Source organism: Amblyraja radiata, chromosome 2 (genome assembly GCF_010909765.2).
Source record: "Amblyraja radiata isolate CabotCenter1 chromosome 2, sAmbRad1.1.pri, whole genome shotgun sequence".
Classification (NCBI taxonomy): domain Eukaryota; kingdom Metazoa; phylum Chordata; class Chondrichthyes; order Rajiformes; family Rajidae; genus Amblyraja; species Amblyraja radiata.
Window position 1 is genome coordinate 123,130,655 of NC_045957.1, and position 19,506 is coordinate 123,150,160.

Below are 19,506 nucleotides of genomic sequence, written 5' to 3' on the forward strand. Positions count from 1 at the left end.
TGAGGGCACGTGGTTCGGTGGGGAGCTGAGGCCACGTGGTTCAGTGGGGGAGCTGAGGCCACGTGGTTCAGTGGGGGAGCTGAGGCCACGTGGTTCAGTGGGGGAGCTGAGGCCACGTGGTTCAGTGGGGGAGCTGAGGCCACGTGGTTCGGTGGAGAGGCGGGTGACGTCAGCGGTCACGTGGTATGTGGGCGGGGAGGGTGGAGTCCAGCATCGGGGTAATGGCGGCGGTGAACGGTAAGTGCGTCCGCTCCTTGCGGTGAGGCTAGGCCCGACGCGGCGACTTTGCGCAGGGACCTCGGGCCGCGCCGCGCCGGCAATAGACGGGGAGCGGCCACGACTAGTGTAGACACCAACTAAATGCTGATGTTAGCGGGACGGGCAGCGCCTGTGGAGGGAAGGAATGGTGACGTCTCGGGTCGAGGCCCACTCGTGTGCTCACCCCTTGCTCATGTTTTATCTTTCTGCACTATTAATGTTTGTTTATATATATATATATGTGTGTGTGTGTATAATTGTATATATGTGTGTGTGTGTATAATTGTGTGCATGTATGTGTGTGTATAATTGTATATATATGTGTGTGTGTATAATTGTGTATATGTGTGTGTGTATAATTGTATATATATGTGTGTGTGTGTATAATTGTATATATATGTGTGTGTGTATAATTGTATATATGTGTGTGTGTATAATTGTGTATATGTGTGTGTGTGTGTATAATTGTATATATGTGTGTGTGTGTATAATTGTATATATATGTGTGTGTGTATAATTGTATATATATGTGTGTGTGTATAATTGTATATATATGTGTGTGTGTATAATTGTATATATATGTGTGTGTATCATTGTATATATGTGTGTGTGTATAATTGTGTATATGTGTGTGTGTGTGTTCTCTTGTCTCTCTCTGTGTGTGTGTCTACTTGTCTCTGTGTGTGTGTGTGTCTCCTTGTCTCTGTGTGTGTGTGTTTCTCCTTGTCTCTGTGTGTGTGTGTGTCTCCTTGTCTCTGTGTGTGTGTGTGTCTCTTGTCTGTGTGTGTGTGTGTCTCCTTGTCTCTGTGTGTGTGTGTGTGTCTCCTTGTCTCTGTGTGTGTGTGTGTCTCCTTGTCTCTCTGTGTTGTGTGTGTCTCCTTGTCTCTCTGTGTGTGTGTGTCTCCTTGTCTCTCTAGTGTGTGTGTGTATAATTGTGTATATGTGTGTGTGTATAATTGTGTGCATGTATGTGTGTGTATCTGTGTGTGTGTACAGGGAGGTTTCACGGCAGTCGGGTCACGACCCATGACCCGTGCTGTTGCTACGCTACTCCAAATGGATTACACGCCATGAACTGCAGATAGGCACTTACCATTGTTGTTTCCAGCGTAGCGGGCCCGTTAAAACCCGCTGAAATTGTCAATTTTTGCGCTGTAAATAATTATGGAATTCGGGATAAGCATGTGAGACATTTAGCCTACTTCAGAATTCCAAAAGTGAGGAGAAATGACGGCAGATAGAAGCGAGAGCTGAAGGGACAACAACAGCCAGAGTGCTTGGCGAACATTGGCCGTTTGCTCACTGCATTTCATCAACTAAGGCATTATTTGTGTTTTTTCTTGATTCCTTTGGCACCTAAAAAGTTTCTGAAGTGATTAATCTGGCTGTAATTTTTTTAAATCGCTCATGGTTCACGTGGGTTTTTACATACAAAATGAAAACGCATCTGAAGAAAAATTTACAGCCAGATTTATAACTTCTGAGAATTTTTAGATGCCAAAGGAATCAAGAAAAAACACAAATAATGCCTTACTTGATGAAATGCAGTGAGCAAATGCGATAATTCCCAATATTTTCATTGTTTACCAAGCACTTTAGCTGCTGTAGTCCCTTCAGTTCTCGCTTCTCTATACCTTCATTTCGCTTCACGTTTGGAATTCTAAAGGTGGGTACATGTCTCTCACACCCCGACTCCCACAATTTTTTTCAGCGCAAAAATTCAACATTTTGGCGTTTTTTAACAGGTAGGAAAGTACGCGTTTCTAGCATTAATAACATATACCGGAAGTGACGGATGCCTTCCAGTTGGATTTAGCGGCTCCGTGCGTCGAGCCCTATGACCCAGTGACCTTTCGTGCAACCACCCTATATGTGTGTGTGTATATATGTGTGTGTGTGTATGTGCATGTGTATGTGTATAGCTGTATATGTGTGTGTGTGTTTGTATGTATTCATATGTGTTGATGTGTGTATACTGTGTGCGTACTGCATTGTCTGCAGTTTTTCATATTTAATATGCAGTTCTTGGTTTCTTGGTCCTCCAAAATATTCCAAATGGAATTAAAACTGGAGGTGGTGGAGGGAGGACTTAATATATATGCATAATATATATATGAAAATAACTGCAGATGCTGCAATATGCTGAAAGACACAGAGTGCTGGAGTAACTCAACGGGTCAGGCAGCATCTCTGGAGAGAAGGAATTGGGACATTTTCATAAGGTCCAAAACGTCAACACATACAAAGATGCACTGACTCCAAAAGCATCTCCATCTCGACTAGCACGACCAACACCATCATAGTGCTGAGTGACGCTCTACCTGGAGCTTTTCAGCGTACTACATCCCGATCCAGACTCATAAGTGATAGGGGCAGAATTAGACCATTTGGCCCATCAAGTCTACTCTGCCATTCAATCGTGGCTGATCTATCTCTCTCTCCACACACCCAGTCTCCTGCCTTCTCCCCATCACCTTTGGCACCCGTCTAGACCCTTCAGACTAGAGTCCGGGGATAGGAAAGCTAGAGATATAGATGCTGATATAGAACAAATGAATGAAAGAAAGATAAAAAGCAACTATGATCAAAAGAACATTCCATTGTTATGTGTATGGAAGAAGGGTTTCGACCTGAAATGTCGCCCGTTTCCTTCGCTCCAAAGATGCTGCCTCACCCGCTGAGTTTCTCCAGCATTTTTGTGTACCTAAGAAGACTTTGAAGTTGGCACAACTTGGGTGGGGGAGGGATGCAGGGAGAGAGAGGGAAAGCAAGGGTTGAAGTTAGAGAAATCAATTATCATACCCTTGGGGGTGTAAGCTGGCCAAGTGAAATATGAGGTGCTGTTCCTCTAATATGTGTTTGGCCTCACTATTGACAGTGTAGGAGTCCTAGGACAGAAAGGTCAGTGTGGGAATGGAAGGGGGAATTAGTGTTTATCAACCGGGAGATCAGGTAGGCCCAGGCCCAGGCAGCCTGACCGAAACGATAACTCAGTCTATGTTTGGTCTCGTCCTTATATGAGTTCACACCTTCTGTTGTGTTGCAGCAAGAGGGCCCTATCCCTGAACTCTGTCTCCGTTACATTGACGACTGCATTGGTGCTACCTCCTGCACCCATGCAGAACTCACTGACTTTATTAACTTCACCACCAAATTCCATCCTTTACTCAAATTCACTTGGACCATCTCTGACACCACCCTCCCCTTTCTTGATCTCGCCATCTCCATCACAGGGGATAGACTATCGACTCACGTCTATTATAAACCCACTGACTCCCACAACTATCTAGACTACACTTCTTTCCACACCTGCTATCCCTCTACTCCCAATCCCTCCGTCTATGCCCAATGAAATCTGTGCCCAAGATAAGGTGTTCCATACCAGGACATCCGAGATATCCTCATTCATTAGGGAACGGGGGTTCCCCTCTTCCATCATAGATGAGGCCCTCGCATGTGGACCGTTCCCTTGATCATCGTTACTTTTTGCATATCTTTCATTTGTTACCTATCATCGTCTATATCTCTCGAAGGTAAACAAAAATGCTGGAGAAACTCAGCGGGGCAGGCAGCATCTATGGAGCGAAGGAATAGGTGACGTTTCGGGTCGAGACCCTTATAATCTCTCGTTTCCCTTTCCCTTTCCCTTGTCTGAGCCTGAAAAGGGGTCTTGACCCGAAATGTCACCTATTCCTTTTCTCCAGAGATGCTGTCTGACAGACACAAAATGCTGGGTAACTCAGCAGGTAAGGTAGCATCTGTGGAGGGAATGAACAGGTGTTGTTTTGGGTCGGGACCCTTCAGTTTTAGTTTATTGTCACGTGTACCGAGGTACAGTGGAAATCTTTTGTTGCGTGCTATCCAGTCAGTGGAAAGACTATACTTGATTACAATCGAGCCGTTCACAGTGTAATACATGATAAAGGGAATAACGTTTAGTGCAAGATAAAGTTCAGTAAAGTCCAAATAAAGATAGTCCCAGAGTCTCCAATGATGTAGATGGTAGCTCAGGACTGTTCTCTAGTTGTTGATAGGATGGTTCCATTGCTTGATAACTGCTGGGGGAAAAACTGCCCCTGAATCTATTCCCTCTATAGCTGCTGCTCGACCTGCTGTGTTACTCTAGCTCTAGCAATATGCCTTATACAATAAATGTAAGCTACTCGTTTTTCCAGAGATGCTGCCAGATCCACTGAGTTAACTTACTCCAGGATTTTGTCTCTCATCAGTGAGAGTTCTCCGATTGATATAGTGACAATATGAGATTGGGATTGATTCTTTTCCCCTGGCTGTACTAACTTTTAACTGTTTCCGTTCAAGCGATGTCTTCCTACACCTGCATAACGTGCCGCGTGGCGTTCGCTGACACGGAGATCCAGAGGTCGCATTACAAGACGGACTGGCACAGGTACAACCTGAAGCGTAAGGTGGCGGACATGCCGCCGGTGACGGCGGAGAACTTCCAGGAGCGGGTGCTGGCCCAGCGAGTGGCAGTGGAGGAGCAGAGCAAGGGGACGGCGACAGTATGTGCCGCCTGTGACAAGAGGTTTGCCACCTACAATGCCTACGGCAACCACTTGAAATCGAAGAAGCACCTCGACGCGGAAAAGAAGGCTGCCGGCATCGCCAGCAAGGAGCTGGAGAGGCTCAACACCAAAAATCTGGAGAAGGGATTGAGTGAGGAGAGGATGGACAAGGACGCGATGAATCGAGCCATCCAGCAGGCAGTGAAGGCCCAGCTTTCCCCCTCGGCCAAGAAGAGGACCCTTAACCCAACACCAGGCGACACTCAAGCAAAAGTAAGCAAGAAAAGGCCCGACAAACCACCCCGCTTACTTTGGCTGGAGCAGCAAGCCAAGAAATTGGGATCGGACGAATCCTCGGAGGATGAGGAGCAGGACGTGGTGATGGAAGAGGAAGATGCAGGCGATGGTGAGTGACTGTAAATAAGCCTCTTTTATCCTTAGCAGCCTGCAGATGGCAAAATGAAGGCGAGGGTGAGAGGGGAGGTGAGGAAGATTTAATAGGAACCTGAGGGGCAACTTTTTCACACAGAGGCTGGTGGGTATATGGAACTAGCTGCCAGAGAAGGTAGTTGAGGCAGGTACTATAACAGCAGGATGTTTCTATTAGTGGGAGAGTCTAGGACCAGAGGTCACAGCCTCAGAATTCTTGGACGTTCCTTTAGAAAGGCGATGAGGAGAAATTTCTTTAGTCAGAGGAATCTGTGGAATTCTTTGCCACAGAAGGCTGTGGAGGCCAAGTCAGTGGCAGAGGTAGATAGATTCTTGATCAGTACGGGTGCCAGGGGTTATGGGGAGAAGGCAGGAAATTGGGGTTGAGAGGGAGAGATAGATCAGCCATGATTGAATGGCAGAGTGGACTTGATGGGCCAAATGGCCTAATTCTGCTTCTATCACTTATGAACATGAACATTTAAAAGACATTTGGACAGGTACATGGAGAGAAAGGGTTGAGGGATATGGTGAACAGCAAACGGGAAGGGCTTGGATGGGCATGTTGTGGCCAAGTTGGGCTGAAGGACCTATTCCCATGCTGTCTGACGCTATATCTCTAATAAACAGTGTGACAGATGATCCAGCACCCTTCAAACTTTGGGGAGAGTTCTTATCTGAGGGAAAGGAGAGTATTCTAAGGGATACGATATACATGCATTTAGAAGGACTAGGACTGATTAGAGATAGTCTGCATGGTTTTCTATGTGAGAGATCTGAAGATGTGACCAAAAAGATTGATGAGGCCAGAGCTGTAAGCATTGTATGTATGGATTTCAGCACGGCATTTGACAAGGTCCAATATGGTAGGTTGCTCTAGAAGGTTAAATTGCATGGGATCCAAGAAAACATAGCTGACTGGATAGAAAATTAGCTTCATGGGGGGAAGCAGAGGGTGATGGTGGAAGATTGTTTTTCAGACTGGAGGCGTGTGCCTCAGGATTCGGAGCTCGGCCCGTTACTGTTTATCATCTACGTCAATGATTTAGATGAGAACGTACAAGGGTTGATTAGTAAGTTTGCAGATGACACTAAAGTGAGTGCTATTGTGGATAGGTGTCCAAAATTGCAGCAGGATCTTGATCTGTTGGGCAGGTAGGCTGAGGAATGGTTGATGGACTACAGAGAAGTGTGAGGTGTTTTATTGTGGGAAACCAAACCAAGGTAGGATCTACACAGTGAGTGGCAAGGCTCTGGGGAGTGTTGTAGAACAGTGGGATCTAGGAGTGCAGGTACATGGTTCCTTGAAAGTGGCTTCACAGTTATATAGGGTGGTCAAGAAATCCTTTGGTACATTGGCCCTCATCAGTCAAAGTATTGAGTCTGAAGAAGGGTTCCGACCCAAAACGTTATCAATTTTTCTCCAGAGATACTGCCTGACCTGCTGGGTACTCCAGCATTTTGCGTTTATCTTTGGTATAAACCAGCATCTGCAGTTCCTTCCTGCATACATTGAGAATAAAGGTTGGGATGTCATGCTACATTTGTACAAGGATTTACAAGGGTGTTACCAGGTCATGCGGGCCTGAGCTATAGGGAGAGGTTGAGCAGGCTAAGACCAGAGTTGGGGAATCGAGAACCAGGGGGTATAAGGTGAGTGTAGAAAGATATAATGGGAATCTGAACGGCAACTTGGCCAGCAAGGTGGCACAGCGGTAGAGTCGCTGCCTTACAGCACCAGAGACCCGGGTTCGATCCTGACTACGGGTGCTACGAGTTTGTACGTTCTCCCGGTGACCTACGTGGATTTTCTCTGGGTGTTCCGGTTTTCTTCCCACACACCGAAGACGAACAGGTTTGTAGGTTAATTGACTTCAGTGAAAAGTTGTCAATTGTCCCAGGTCTCTGGTGCTGTAAGGCAGCAACTCTACTGCTGTGCCACCCAGACTCTTGTAACTCTATTTTCAAGCAATTGAGTTTTATTCCTTTTGATGATACCCCTATGCACATTTAATTCCTAACAGTAAATTTTCCAGTAAAGGGAGCAGCTGAAATCAGGCCTCCACTGAGTTTAAGCAGTGCAGCACAATCAGATTGTGTGGTTTTCCTGTGTGTGGGTTTGCCCATTTGGTGCCCGTTCTAACATTTTGACATTCAAACTGTAAATACATATTATGCTGCTTTGGCAAAGTATTTAAATTATAACTAAAAGGGACATGCTGGAGTGATTAGGCAGGTCAGGCAGCATCTGTGGAGAAAATGGATAGGCCCTACCAGTCTGAAGAAGTGCCCTGACCCAAAACGTCACCTATCCATGTTCTCCAAAGATACTGCCTGACCCGCTGAGTTACTCCAGCACTCTGTGAAACGTCACCTGTCCATGTTCTCCAGAGATGTTGTCTGACCCGCTGAGTTACTCCAGCACTCTGTGAAACGTCACCTATCCATGTTCTCCACAGATGCTGCCTGATCTGGATGACCAGCCATGATCATATTGAATGGCGGTGCAGGCTCGAAGGGCCGAATGGCCTACTCCTGCACCTATTTTCTATGTTTCTATGAGCTGCTGAGTTACTCCAGCACTCTGTGAAACGTCACCTATTCATGTTCTCCAGAGATGCTGCCTGACCCGCTGAGTTACTCCAGCACTCAGTCCATTTTTTGTTAACCAGCATCTGCACTGCTATGTCTCTGGATTACAACTAACTTTGCTCTTCACACTTTCCACCAGTTGAGTGGGAGGATTTGGACACAGCCGATGAGATGGAAGATGAAGCAGAAGAAGAAGATGAGAGCAAAGCTGAAGGGCCGAGGGCAGACTCCCCGACTGCTGCCTTTCCAGTCACAGACTGCTTGTTCTGCTCACACCACTCGCGGACTGTGTTAAGAAATATAAATCACATGACCAAGTCCCACAGTTTCTTTATACCTGACGTGGAATTTCTAGTGGATCTGCGGGGGCTGATAAAATATCTGGGTAAGTACCACAAGTTTCCGAGATACTGTAAATTCACCAACCATTGACAAGGGTGTTGCAAGACGAGCAAAATTATTTAGAATGTCACAGGACCATAAGATGCAAGAGCAGAAATAAGCCTTGCGGCCCATCAAGTCTGCTCTGCACTTCGATTCAGACTGATCTCCCTTTCTCAACCCTTCTCTTCCCCTCGCCCCGTAGCCCTTCACACCCGTACTAATCCAGGACCTCTGCCTTAAAAGTATCCATTGACTTGGCCTCCACAGCCATCTGTGGCAGTATTCCACAGATTCAACTCCCTCTGGCTAAAGAAATTCCTCCTCATCTCCATTCTAAAAGTATGTCCCTTTACTATGATGTTTAAGAAGGAACTGCAGATGCTGGAAAATTGAAGATAGACAAAAATTCTGAAGAAACTCAGCAGGTGAGGCAGCATCTATAGATGCTGCCTCACCTGCTGAGTTTCTCCAGCATTTTTGTCTACCTGCCTTTACTATGAGGTCTCTGGTCCTAGACTCTCCCACTAGTGGAAAAATGTTGCTGATGAACATCAGAACAGGTGTGGAATGAGCTGACACAATTAAAATTGCATTGTTGAAAGGCTGTGTCTCATGGTACATTGAGTCCACGTGATCCAGAGGGTAGTACAATGTGACTTAATGTGTTGGAAGGAACTGCAGATACTGGTTTAAACCAAAGATAGACACAAAAAGCTGGAGTAACTCAGCGGGTCAGGCAGCATCTCTGGTGAAAAGGAATAGGTGAGGTTTCGGGTGAAGAAGGGTCTCGACCCGAAACGTCACCTATTCCTTTTTCTTCAGAGAAGCTGTCTGACCCGCTGAGTTACTCCAGCTTTTTGTGTCTGACTTCAACATGACAAGCTGCAGATTTGCCACTCATTTCTCTCCACAATGTTGCCGAAATGTCACCTTCAGTTATATCCGTGACGGAGACTTGTTGAGCAGTAATTAGCTGCTACCGATTGCCTCTAAAGGGACCTTAAGCAGGGCTTATACAGATGATCCCCGATTTACCATGCTTCGACTTACGATATTTAGACTTTACGATCGGCAAACATTGGGCAACAGCTGCGAGCTGCAGGTCACTTCCAGTCTCGTGATCACATTGTATTAAATGAGTTTGCGACTTATGATATTTTCGATTTACGATGAGTTTATCGGAAAGTAACCCCATGGTAGGTAGAGGAGCAGCTGTAATTAGAAACATAGAAAATAGGTGCAGGAGTAGGCCATTCGGCCCTTCGAGCCTGCACCGCCATTCAATATGATCATGGCTGATCATCCAACTCAGTATCCCGTACCTGCCTTCTCTCCGTACCCCCTGATCCCTTTAGCCATAAGGGCCACATCTAACTCCCTCTTAAATATAGCCAATGAACTGGCCTCAACTACCTTCTGTGGTAGAGAATTCCAGAGATTCACCGCTCTGTGTGAAAAATGTTTTTCTCATCTCGGTCCTAAAAGATTTCCCCCTTATCCTTAAACTGTGACCCCTTGTTCTGGACTTCCCCAACATCGGGAACAATCTTCCTGCATCTAGCCTGTCCAACTCCTTAAGAATTTTGTAAGTTTCTATAAGATCCCCCCTCAATCTTCTAAATTATAGCGAGTACAAGCCGAATTCTAGCGAGTACAAGCCAAATTAATTTGGGTGGGAAGGATGTACAGATGCGGGTTTATACCCAAGACATACAAATTGCTGGAGGAACAGAGCAGATCCGGCAGCATCTCTGGAGAAGAGGTGATGTTTTGGGTGGGAACCCTTCTTTAGACTTATAATTTATTCTCATGCACCACATGACATAGATATAGAACCGGACAGCACAGGAACACACCCTTCATCCCACAATGTCTGTGCCGAACGTGATGCCCAGTTAGACTAAAGTCAGCAGGTCAGCACTTTGTCTTCAATTCTGAAGCTGTTTATCTTTTAGAAGTCATTTGATTCCAAACATTGAGACTAGTTGAGATCCAATGGGTTTTGGGATGGGATGCATACTGCATTGTGGAAACAAGGAACTGCAGGTGCTGGTTTACAAAAAAAAGACAGTGCTGTAGTAACTCAGTGGATCAGTCAGAATCTCTGGAGAACATTTTCCAGCTTAGGGTGTCAAAGGTTCGTGGGAGGAGGAGAATTGGTTTGTGAGGGGGGAAAATAGATCAGCCATCATCGAATGGCACTTATGAACATGAATTGGTGATGTTTAGGGTCAAGACTCAGTCTGAAGAAGGGTCCCGACCCGAAACATCACCTATCCATGTTCTCCAAAGATGCTGCCTGACCCGCTGAGTTATCCCAGCACTCTGTGAAACGTCACCTATCCATGTTCTCCACAGATGCTGCCTGACTCGCTAAGTTACCCCAGCACTCTGTGAAACGTCACCTATCCATGTTCTCCACAGATACTGCCTGACTCGCTGAGTTACCCCAGCACTCTGTGAACCTTCACCAATCCATGTTCTCCGCAGATGCTGCCTGACCCGCTGAGTTACCACAGCACTGTGTCCTTTTTACATGCTACACTGGGTGGCCGACTGCTGGTGATGTGTACTTTTATTTTTGGTGCAGGGGAAAAAGTTGCTGTGGGAAATATCTGCCTGTGGTGCAATGAGAAGGGTCGGTCCTTTTACTCACTGGAAGCAGTGCAGGCTCACATGGCTGACAGCAGTCATTGTAAGCTGTTCACAGACGGAGATGCTGCCGTTGAATTTGCAGACTTTTATGATTTCAGGTAATACATTTTGGGCTTTGGGATATTATGTAGTTAGGTGCAGCAGAAAATGCTGCTGCTTTTGGCAGAAGCACATATACAATCAGGTTGTTTGGGGCTAATAACTGTACAGTTTGAAGGAATGCTGCACAAATCACGTTATTTTTCAGTGCCCAAGTTTAGTGTCGTTTGGAGATACAGCGCGGAAACAGGTCCGTCAGCCCACCGAGTCGGTGCCGACCAGCGATCCCCGTACACTAACGCTCTCCTACACACTAGGGATAATTTACAATTTTACTAAGCCAATATAACCTACAAGTCCTTGGAGTGTGGGAGGAAACCAGAGATCCAGGGGGCAAAAGAATAGATCAGGGAAGGTAGTGCATCCGTGGATAACAAGGGAAATCAGGGATAGTATCAAAGCAAAAGATGAAGCGTACAAATTAGCCAGAAAAAGCAGCCTACCAGAGGATTGGGAGAAATTCGGTGACTTGCAGAGGAGGACAAAGGGCTTAATTAGGAAAGGGAAATAGATTATGAAAGAAAACTGGCAGGGAACATAAAAACTGTCTGCAAAAGTTTTTATAGATATGTGAAGAGAAAGAGATTAGTTAAAACAAATGTAGGTCCCTTGCAGTCAGAAACGGGTGAATTGATCATGGGGAACAAGGACATGGCGAACCAATTGAATAACTACTTTGGTTCCGTCTTCACTAAGGAAGACATAAATAATCTGCCGGAAATAGCAGGGACCGCGGGTCAAATGAGATGGAGGAACTGAGTGAAATCCAGGTTAGCCGGGAAGAGGTGTTAGGTAAATTGAATGGATTAAAGGCCGATAAATCCCCAGGGCCAGATAGGCTGCATCCCAGAGTACTTAAGGAAGTAGCTCCAGAAATAGTGGATGTATTAGTGATCATTTTTCAAAACTCTTTAGATTCTGGAGTGGTTCCTGAGGATTGGAGGGTAGCTAATGTAACCCCACTTTAAAAAAAAGGAGGGAGAGAGAAAAATGGGAATTATAGACCAGTTAGTCTAACATCGGTAGTGGGGAAACTGCTAGAGTCAGTTATTAAAGATGGGATAGCAGCACATTTGGAAAGTGGTGAAATCATTGGACAAAGTCAGCATGGATTTACGAAAGGTAAATCATGTCTGACAAATCTTATAGAATTTTTCGAGGATGTAACTAGTAGAGTGGATAGGGGAGAACCAGTGGATGTGTTATATCTGGACTTTCAGAAGGCTTTTGACATGGTCCCACATAAGAGATTAGTATACAAACTTAAAGCACACGGTATTGGGGGTTCAGTATTGATGTGGATAGAGAACTGCCTGGCAAACAGGAAGCAAAGAGTAGGAGTAAACGGGTCCTTTTCAGAATGGCAGGCAGTGACTAGTGGGGTACTGCAAGGCTCAGTGCTGAGATCCCAGCTATTTACAATATATATTAATGATTTGGACGAGGGAATTGAATGCAACATCTCCAAGTTTGTGGATGACACGAAGCTGGGGGGCAGTGTTAGCTGTGAGGAGGATGCTAGGAGACTGCAAGGTGACTTGGATAGACTGGGTGAGTGGGCAAATGCATGGCAGATGCAGTATAATGTGGATAAATGTGAGGTTATCCACTTTGGTGGCAAAAACAGGAAAGCAGACTATTATCTAAATGGTGGCCGATTAGGAAAAGGGGAGATGCAACGAGACTTGGGTGTCATGGTACACCAGTCATTGAAAGTAGGCATGCAGGTGCAGCAGGCAGTGAAGAAAGCGAATGGTATGTTAGCATTCATAGCAAAAGGATTTGAGTATAGGAGCAGGGAAGTTCTACTGGAGTGGTACAGGGTCTTGGTGAGACCACACCTGGAGTATTGCGTACAGTTTTGGTCTCCAAATCTGAGGAAGGACATTCTTGTCATAGAGGGAGTGCAGAGAAGGTTCATCAGACTGATTCCTGGGATGTCAGGACTTTCATATGAAGAAAGACTGGATAGACTCGGCTTGTACTCGCTAGAAGTTAGGAGATTGAGGGGAGATCTTATAGAAACTTACAGAATTCTTAAGGGGTTGGACAGGCTAGATGCAGGAAGATTGTTCCCGATGTTGGGGAAGTCCAGGACAAGGGGTCACAGCTTAAGGATAGAGGGGAAATCCTTTAGGACCGAGATGAGAAAAACATTTTTCACAGAGAGAGTGGTGAATCTCTGGAACTCTCTGCCACAGAAGGTAGTTGAGGCCAGTTCATTGGCTATATTTAAGAGGGAGTTAGATGTGGTCCTTGTGGCTAAAGGGATCAGGGGGTATGGAGAGAAGGCAGGTACGGGATACTGAGTTGGATGATCAGCCATGATCATATTGAATGGCGGTGCAGGCTCGAAGGGCCGAATGGCCTACTCCTGCATCTATTTTCTATGTTTCTATGAAAAAACTATTTGGGCCCGGGGTGAACGTACAAACTCCGTACAGACAGCACCATTGTTTGGATTGAACCCGGGTCTCTGGCGCTGTAAGGCAGCAACTCTACCACTGTAACGTCCTGCTGCCCTAATTTCCAGCTTTCCATATCTCCAATGAGATACTCATCCGTGCCGACCAAGTTGCCCCATCTAAGCTACCATTTACCTCTAAACCTTTCCTGTCCATGTACCTGTGCAAATGTGTTTCAAATGTTGTTATAATATTGTTATCGTCCATGAGTCACAAGTAACAAGTGTTTTATAACAGTTGAAATCCATCCCCATATATCCTCTGTGTTGGACAGGCATTTCAGGGTTTGAAATGTACGCGACACGCTGCACAAGACATTGTCATGAAGTGGCAAATAGTCAGAAATTCATTAGTCAAGTCGAGAGTGTTTTATTGTCATATGTCCCGAAACTGAACCATGAAATTCTTACTTGCAGCAGCACTGCAGGTATATACAGTCATAGAGTCACACAGCATGGAAACAGGCCCTTCGGCCATGCTGTATTGACTACAGGATATGTTTACATATGCTCCATCTGCGCTAGTCCCATCTAGGGTAGATGAAGCAAAATGCCCCAACTACACTAGTCCCATCTGCCTGATTTTGCCCAAGATCTCTCTAAACCTTTCCTTTCCATGTGCCTGTCCAAATGTCTTTTAAATGTTTATAGTACCTGCCTCAACTACCTCCTCTGGCAGCTCGTTCCATATCTCCACCGCTGTGGAAAAAGTTGACCCTCGGGTTCCAATTAAACCTTTCTCCTCTCACCTTAAATTTATGTCCACTAGGTCTTGAATCCCCCACTCTTGGTACAAGATGCTGTGCATCCACCCGATCTATTCCTCTCTATAAGATCACCCCTCATCCTTCTGCATTGCGAGTTAAATCCTATCCTTCCCAATGGGGAATGGTACGAAGGCTAAAGCTTTCAATTAGAACCATGTCTTCCAGAATTAAAATTACAAAGCACTTTGCACACGAACAATGGTAGAAATTTGGAGCAATCCTCATAGTGGAATTCCACTGAACTCAGTGGTTGAGACAAGTCACAATAGCAATCTTGTTGGATGATGGAACAGGCACAGGGGAATTTTTGAACACTTGCTCTCAGTCCGCCTTGGCCTACGAGATCTCCTGGTTGCCAGACATTTGAATTCCCCTTCCCATATTGACCTTTCTGTCCTGAGCCTCCTCCACTGTCAAAGTGAGGCCTCACGCAAATTGGAGGAACAGCACCTCATATTTTGCTTGGGCAACGTACAATCCAGCTGTATGAATATTGATTTCTCTATTTTCAAGTAACCTGCATTCCCGTCCCTCCTCTCTTGCCTTCCCATCCTCCATTCTAGACATCCTACCAGTTCCACAGTTTGCTTCCTTGTATCCCTCCTACATGCCTTCCCCAGCCAACAATGGGCCATTATGGACACCATCCTTCCTGAGGTCATCTGTTGCCGCCCCTGATTTCTTCTGGCCTTTTCTTGCCTCCAGTTCATCCCTCCCCCACCTCTACTTTCAGTCTGAACAAGGGTTGCAACCTGAAATGTCACCCATCCTTTTTATCCAGAGATGCTGCCCGACTTGCTGAGGTACTCCAGTGCTTTGCGTCTATCTCAAGAGAGTACACAGCTAGTCCTTTGTAAATGTTTTTGATTTTTTTTTTCCCTTAGTGAAAGTTATCCCGATCACAATGGAGAAGATGTTGAAAAGAAAACCACAGAGGTTCCTAGCAAGAATCTGGAATACAATGAAGAAACAATGGAGCTTGTACTTCCTTCTGGTTAGTACAAAGTCAAGATGTCCCTTCACTGAGATGTTCTTTGTACACCTAGTGTCATGCAGCTAAAGATATGTCACAAAAAGCTGGAGTAACTCAGCGGGGCAGGCTGACTAAAGAACCTCTTTGGACTGAAGAAGGGTCTCGACCCGAAACATCACTCATTCCTTCTCTCTAGAGATGCTGCCTGTCCCACTGAGTTACTCCAGCTTTTTGTGTCTATCTTTGGTGTAAACCAGCATCTGCAGTTCCTTCCTACACATAGAGTCATAGAGCTATACAGCACAGAATTTTGGTAGAGCTGCTGCCCTACAGTCCAAGTGCTTGTCCAAGGATCTGTTCCTCTGGCAGCTCGTTCCATATACCCACTAGGGCCGGGGCAGCACGGCGGTAGAGGTGCTGCCTGACAGTGCCAGAGACCCGGGTTCAATGCTGACTATGGGTGCAGTTTGTCTGTTATCCCTGTGCCTGCGTGGGTTTTCCCCGGGTGCTCCGGATTCCACCCACACTCCACAGACGTACAGGTTTGGAGGTTAATTGGCTGTGGTAAGAACTAAATTGTCCTTAGTGTGGGATAGTGTTAGTGTACGGAGGTGATTGCTGGTCAGCGCGGATTCGGTTGGCCCAAGGGCCTGTTTCCATATGTGTGTCTAAAGTACAAGATCAGAGCAATATTAGAGGCACAAGAAACTTCAGATGCTGGGGGAATTCAGTGGGTCAGACAGCATCACTGGAGGAAATGGACAGGTGACATTGCGGGTCAGGGCCAATCAACAGATGCTGCCGGACCCACTGAGATCCCCCAGCGCTGTGTTTAAATCAGGGTAGTATTGCATTTGAATTAAAAATTTGAAACGCACTGGTGTAAAACAATGTTGTTAATTTGATTTAAATAGTTTGCTTGGGGCTAACCTTGCAATTTAAAAAAAAAATTAAATTACGAGGGGGGGGGGGAGAAAGAGGGTAAATGGTACAACTGCAAAATATCAAAACATCATAATTCAAATTTACTCAGTGCATTATATTAAAATCTTTGTGGAGAAGATGTTTCCATTAGTGGGAGAATCGAGGACTAGAGGTAATTAAAGAACGTTCTATTAGGAAGGAGATGAAGAGGAATTTCTTTAGTCAGTGGAATTCTTTGCCACGGAAGGCTGTGGAGGCCAAGTCAGTGGATATTTTTAAGGCAGAGATAGATTCTTGATTAGTACAGGTATCAGAGGTTATAGTGAGAAGGCAGGAGAATGGGATTAGGAGGGAGAGATAGATCAGCCATGATTGAATTGGGCTGAATGGCCTAATTCTTTTCCTATCACATGATCTTATGAACTCAGCGGGTCAGGCAGCATCTCTGGAGAACAAGGATAGGTGACGTTTTGTGTCAGGTCTGAAATTGGGTTCTGACCTGAAACGTCATCCATCCTTTTTCTCCAAAAATGCTGCCTAACCTGCTGAGTTACTCCAGCACTCTGAAACGTCACCTATTCATGTTCTCCAGAGATGTTGCCTGACCCATTAAGTTACTCCAGCGCTGTGTGTCTATCTTTCGTATTAAAATATTAATTTGCCACTGGTTTAACTTTTTTCTACTATATTGAATCTCAGGTGCAAGAATTGGTCACCGGTCACTGATGCGATACTATAGGCAACATTTTGGCATCTCTAGAGCAGTGGCTGTGACTGGAACTCATCGTGTGATGGGCAAATTGCTACAGCAATACAAAGCCCTGGGTTGGACAAGTGAGCTTGGTAAGTGTCTTGATATCTTCAGTGCAGTAACTTCAATCTGTTACCTTACTCAGCCTTAAAGTCTTTTGTTTAGTTTAGAGATACAGCCTGGAAAGGGTCCTTCGGCCCACTGAGTTCACACCGACCAGCGATCACCCCTTACAATAATTCTATTCTACGCACTAGGGGCAATATCCTGGGCTAGTTAACCTACAAGTCAGCACGTCTTTGGAGTGTGGGAGGAAACCGGAGCACCCGGAGAAAACTCACCCGTCACAGGGAGAACGTACAAACTCCATACAGACAGCACCCGTAGTTAGGCTCGAACCCAGGTCTCTGGTGCTGTGAGGCAGCAACTCTACTAGTGCGCACAGTGCAAAAAAAACCCTCAAAAAGTCCTTAGTGCAATCAAAGACAGTTTATAGAAATCCTTAATTGAGGTTAGTATTGCGTGGTGTACGGGAGCCTGCTGGTTGATGGTGAGAAGCTACCTTGAACCTGGTGGTCAGGGGGTTTTATACCTATTCATGATGTTAGATGTAAATTACCACCTTCCCAAAGGCAGGAGTGAAATGAGTGTGTGGCCTATGAGGTGTGCGTCTCTGATGCTGGCTGCCTATTTGAGCCTGTGCCTCGTGTACATCCCTTTGATTCAGTTTAGTTTATTGTCTCGCGTACCGAGGTACAGTGAAAAGCTTTTGTTTCGTGTCAACCAAGCAACGGAAAGACAATAAATGACTACAATCAAGCCATCCACAGTGTACAGATACATGATAAGGGAATAACGTTTTGTGCAAGATAAAGCCAGTAAAGTCTGAAAGTAGTAAATGTTGATGTAGGAATATAAATTCAAAAGTGTGGAGCGATTGTAGATCTGCTTTTGTGGCCAGCACGCAGTCACCTGGGTTGATGCCATCTTGGAAGCTATACCAGGGTGGGGAGGTCAGTATCTGTAATGGGCCGAACAGTGTCTACCATCTCAGTTTAAACTCTAATATTATTTATATTGGGCAGCACGGTGGCACAGCAGTAGAGTTGCTGCCTTACAGCGCCAGAGACCCAGGTTCAATCCTGACTACAGGTGCTGTCTGTACGGAGTTTGTACGTTCTCCCTTGTTCCCCGGGTGATCCGGTTTCCTCCCACACTCAAAAGACAATAGGTGCAGGAGTAGGCCATTTGGTCTTTCGAGCCAGCACCGCCATTCAATGTGATCATGGCTGATATTACCCAATCAGTACCCCGTTCCTGCCTTTTCCCCATATCCCCTGACTGCTATCTTTACGAGCCGTATCTAGCTCTCTCTTGAAAGTATCCAGAGAACCGGCCTCCACCGCCCTCTGAGGCAGAGAATTCCAGATGTACAGGTTTGTAGGTTAATTGGCATCAGTAAAGATTGCCAATGGTTCCTAGTGTGTGGGTTAGTGCCAGTGTATGGGTGATCGCTGGTCGGCGAGAACACATTGAACCCTGGGGCCTTTCTCCGTGCTGTGTCTCTAAACTATACTATATTCCTGTCGGAAACAACTTTCAGCTGCTTAGACACGATAACTTACCTCAATTTAATTTTTTTCAATAGAGACAAATTGACTTTCTGAATTGTAGTGTAATAATCTCTGATGGTTTATGTGGCCGGCTGTTATTTCTTTCTTTACTAGCTAAAGCAGCATCGCAGAGAAAGGAGAAAGACATGCAGTACGTGCAAAGAATGAAATCCAAGTGGATGTTGAAGACAGGAATGGCCAACAACAAAACAAAGCAGATGCACTTTAGACAACAAATTCTGTTTTAGAAACTGTGGACTGTAGTTCTCAGTGTGTACCTGGCAATGATGTAAACCAAAAAGCAACATCAATAACGGGGGACTGATTTTCTTGCTGACTTTCAGTTGTATTTTGGGTAGGAGGGTGGGGGTTCATTTTGCTTCTCCAAATGTCTCTTTCAGGTTAATATTAAAACATTGGAAATTGTAAAGCATCAAAGCATTGCCTTAAAACATGAGTATTGTACCACACGCTGCTTAATGTAATTAAACTTAATTTTGCTCCAAAATAAATCTTCGGCATTCCATGTGCCATAATTTTGGCTTTATACCATCTGGACCATCACAGCAATAACTGAGCTAATCATCTGATTTCAGTTCCATTTTTTCTTTAGATAATGGAAAAGCTTGAATTGTGATCTCTCCTTTTGGTATCTTTCACCTCAATAGTATGAGCATTTAGACCTTGTTAGTGGTAGAGGTTTTGTTCAGTCTAACCTCGGGCAGCACAGTGGCTCAGCGGTAGAGTTGCTGCTTTATAGCACCAGAGATCCTGGTTCGATACTGACTACGGGTGCTGTCTGTACGGAGTTCGTGACCGCGTGGGGTTTTCTCCACGTGCTCCAGTTTCATCCCATACTCCAAAGATGTACAGATTTGTAGGTTGATTTGGCTTGGTATAAATGTAAATTGTCCCTAGTGTGTGTAGTATAGTGTTAGTGTACGGGGATCGTTGGTCAGGGTGGGCCCCAGGAGCTGTTTTCCCTGCTGTAGCTCTAAACTAATTGAAATGTCCCATGAACAATTATGAAAACTCATAATTTATTCTGCTATCATAATTTTCTCTGCCTCC

At 45.4% G+C, this 19,506-nt stretch overlaps 1 protein-coding gene across 1 annotated transcript; it reads left to right on the forward strand.

Annotated features, from left to right (window-relative positions):
- The first annotated feature begins 130 nt into the window (after nucleotides 1-130).
- On the forward strand, nucleotides 131-18,961 carry znf622 (zinc finger protein 622). Its single transcript, XM_033014844.1, has 7 exons — nucleotides 131-237; nucleotides 4,579-5,190; nucleotides 7,945-8,190; nucleotides 10,780-10,942; nucleotides 15,059-15,168; nucleotides 16,771-16,914; nucleotides 18,550-18,961. Exons 1-7 carry the CDS (start codon nucleotides 186-188, stop codon nucleotides 18,681-18,683), a joined length of 1,461 nt encoding a protein of 486 aa, XP_032870735.1. The 5' UTR covers nucleotides 131-185; the 3' UTR covers nucleotides 18,684-18,961.
- Nucleotides 18,962-19,506: the final 545 nt, after the last annotated feature.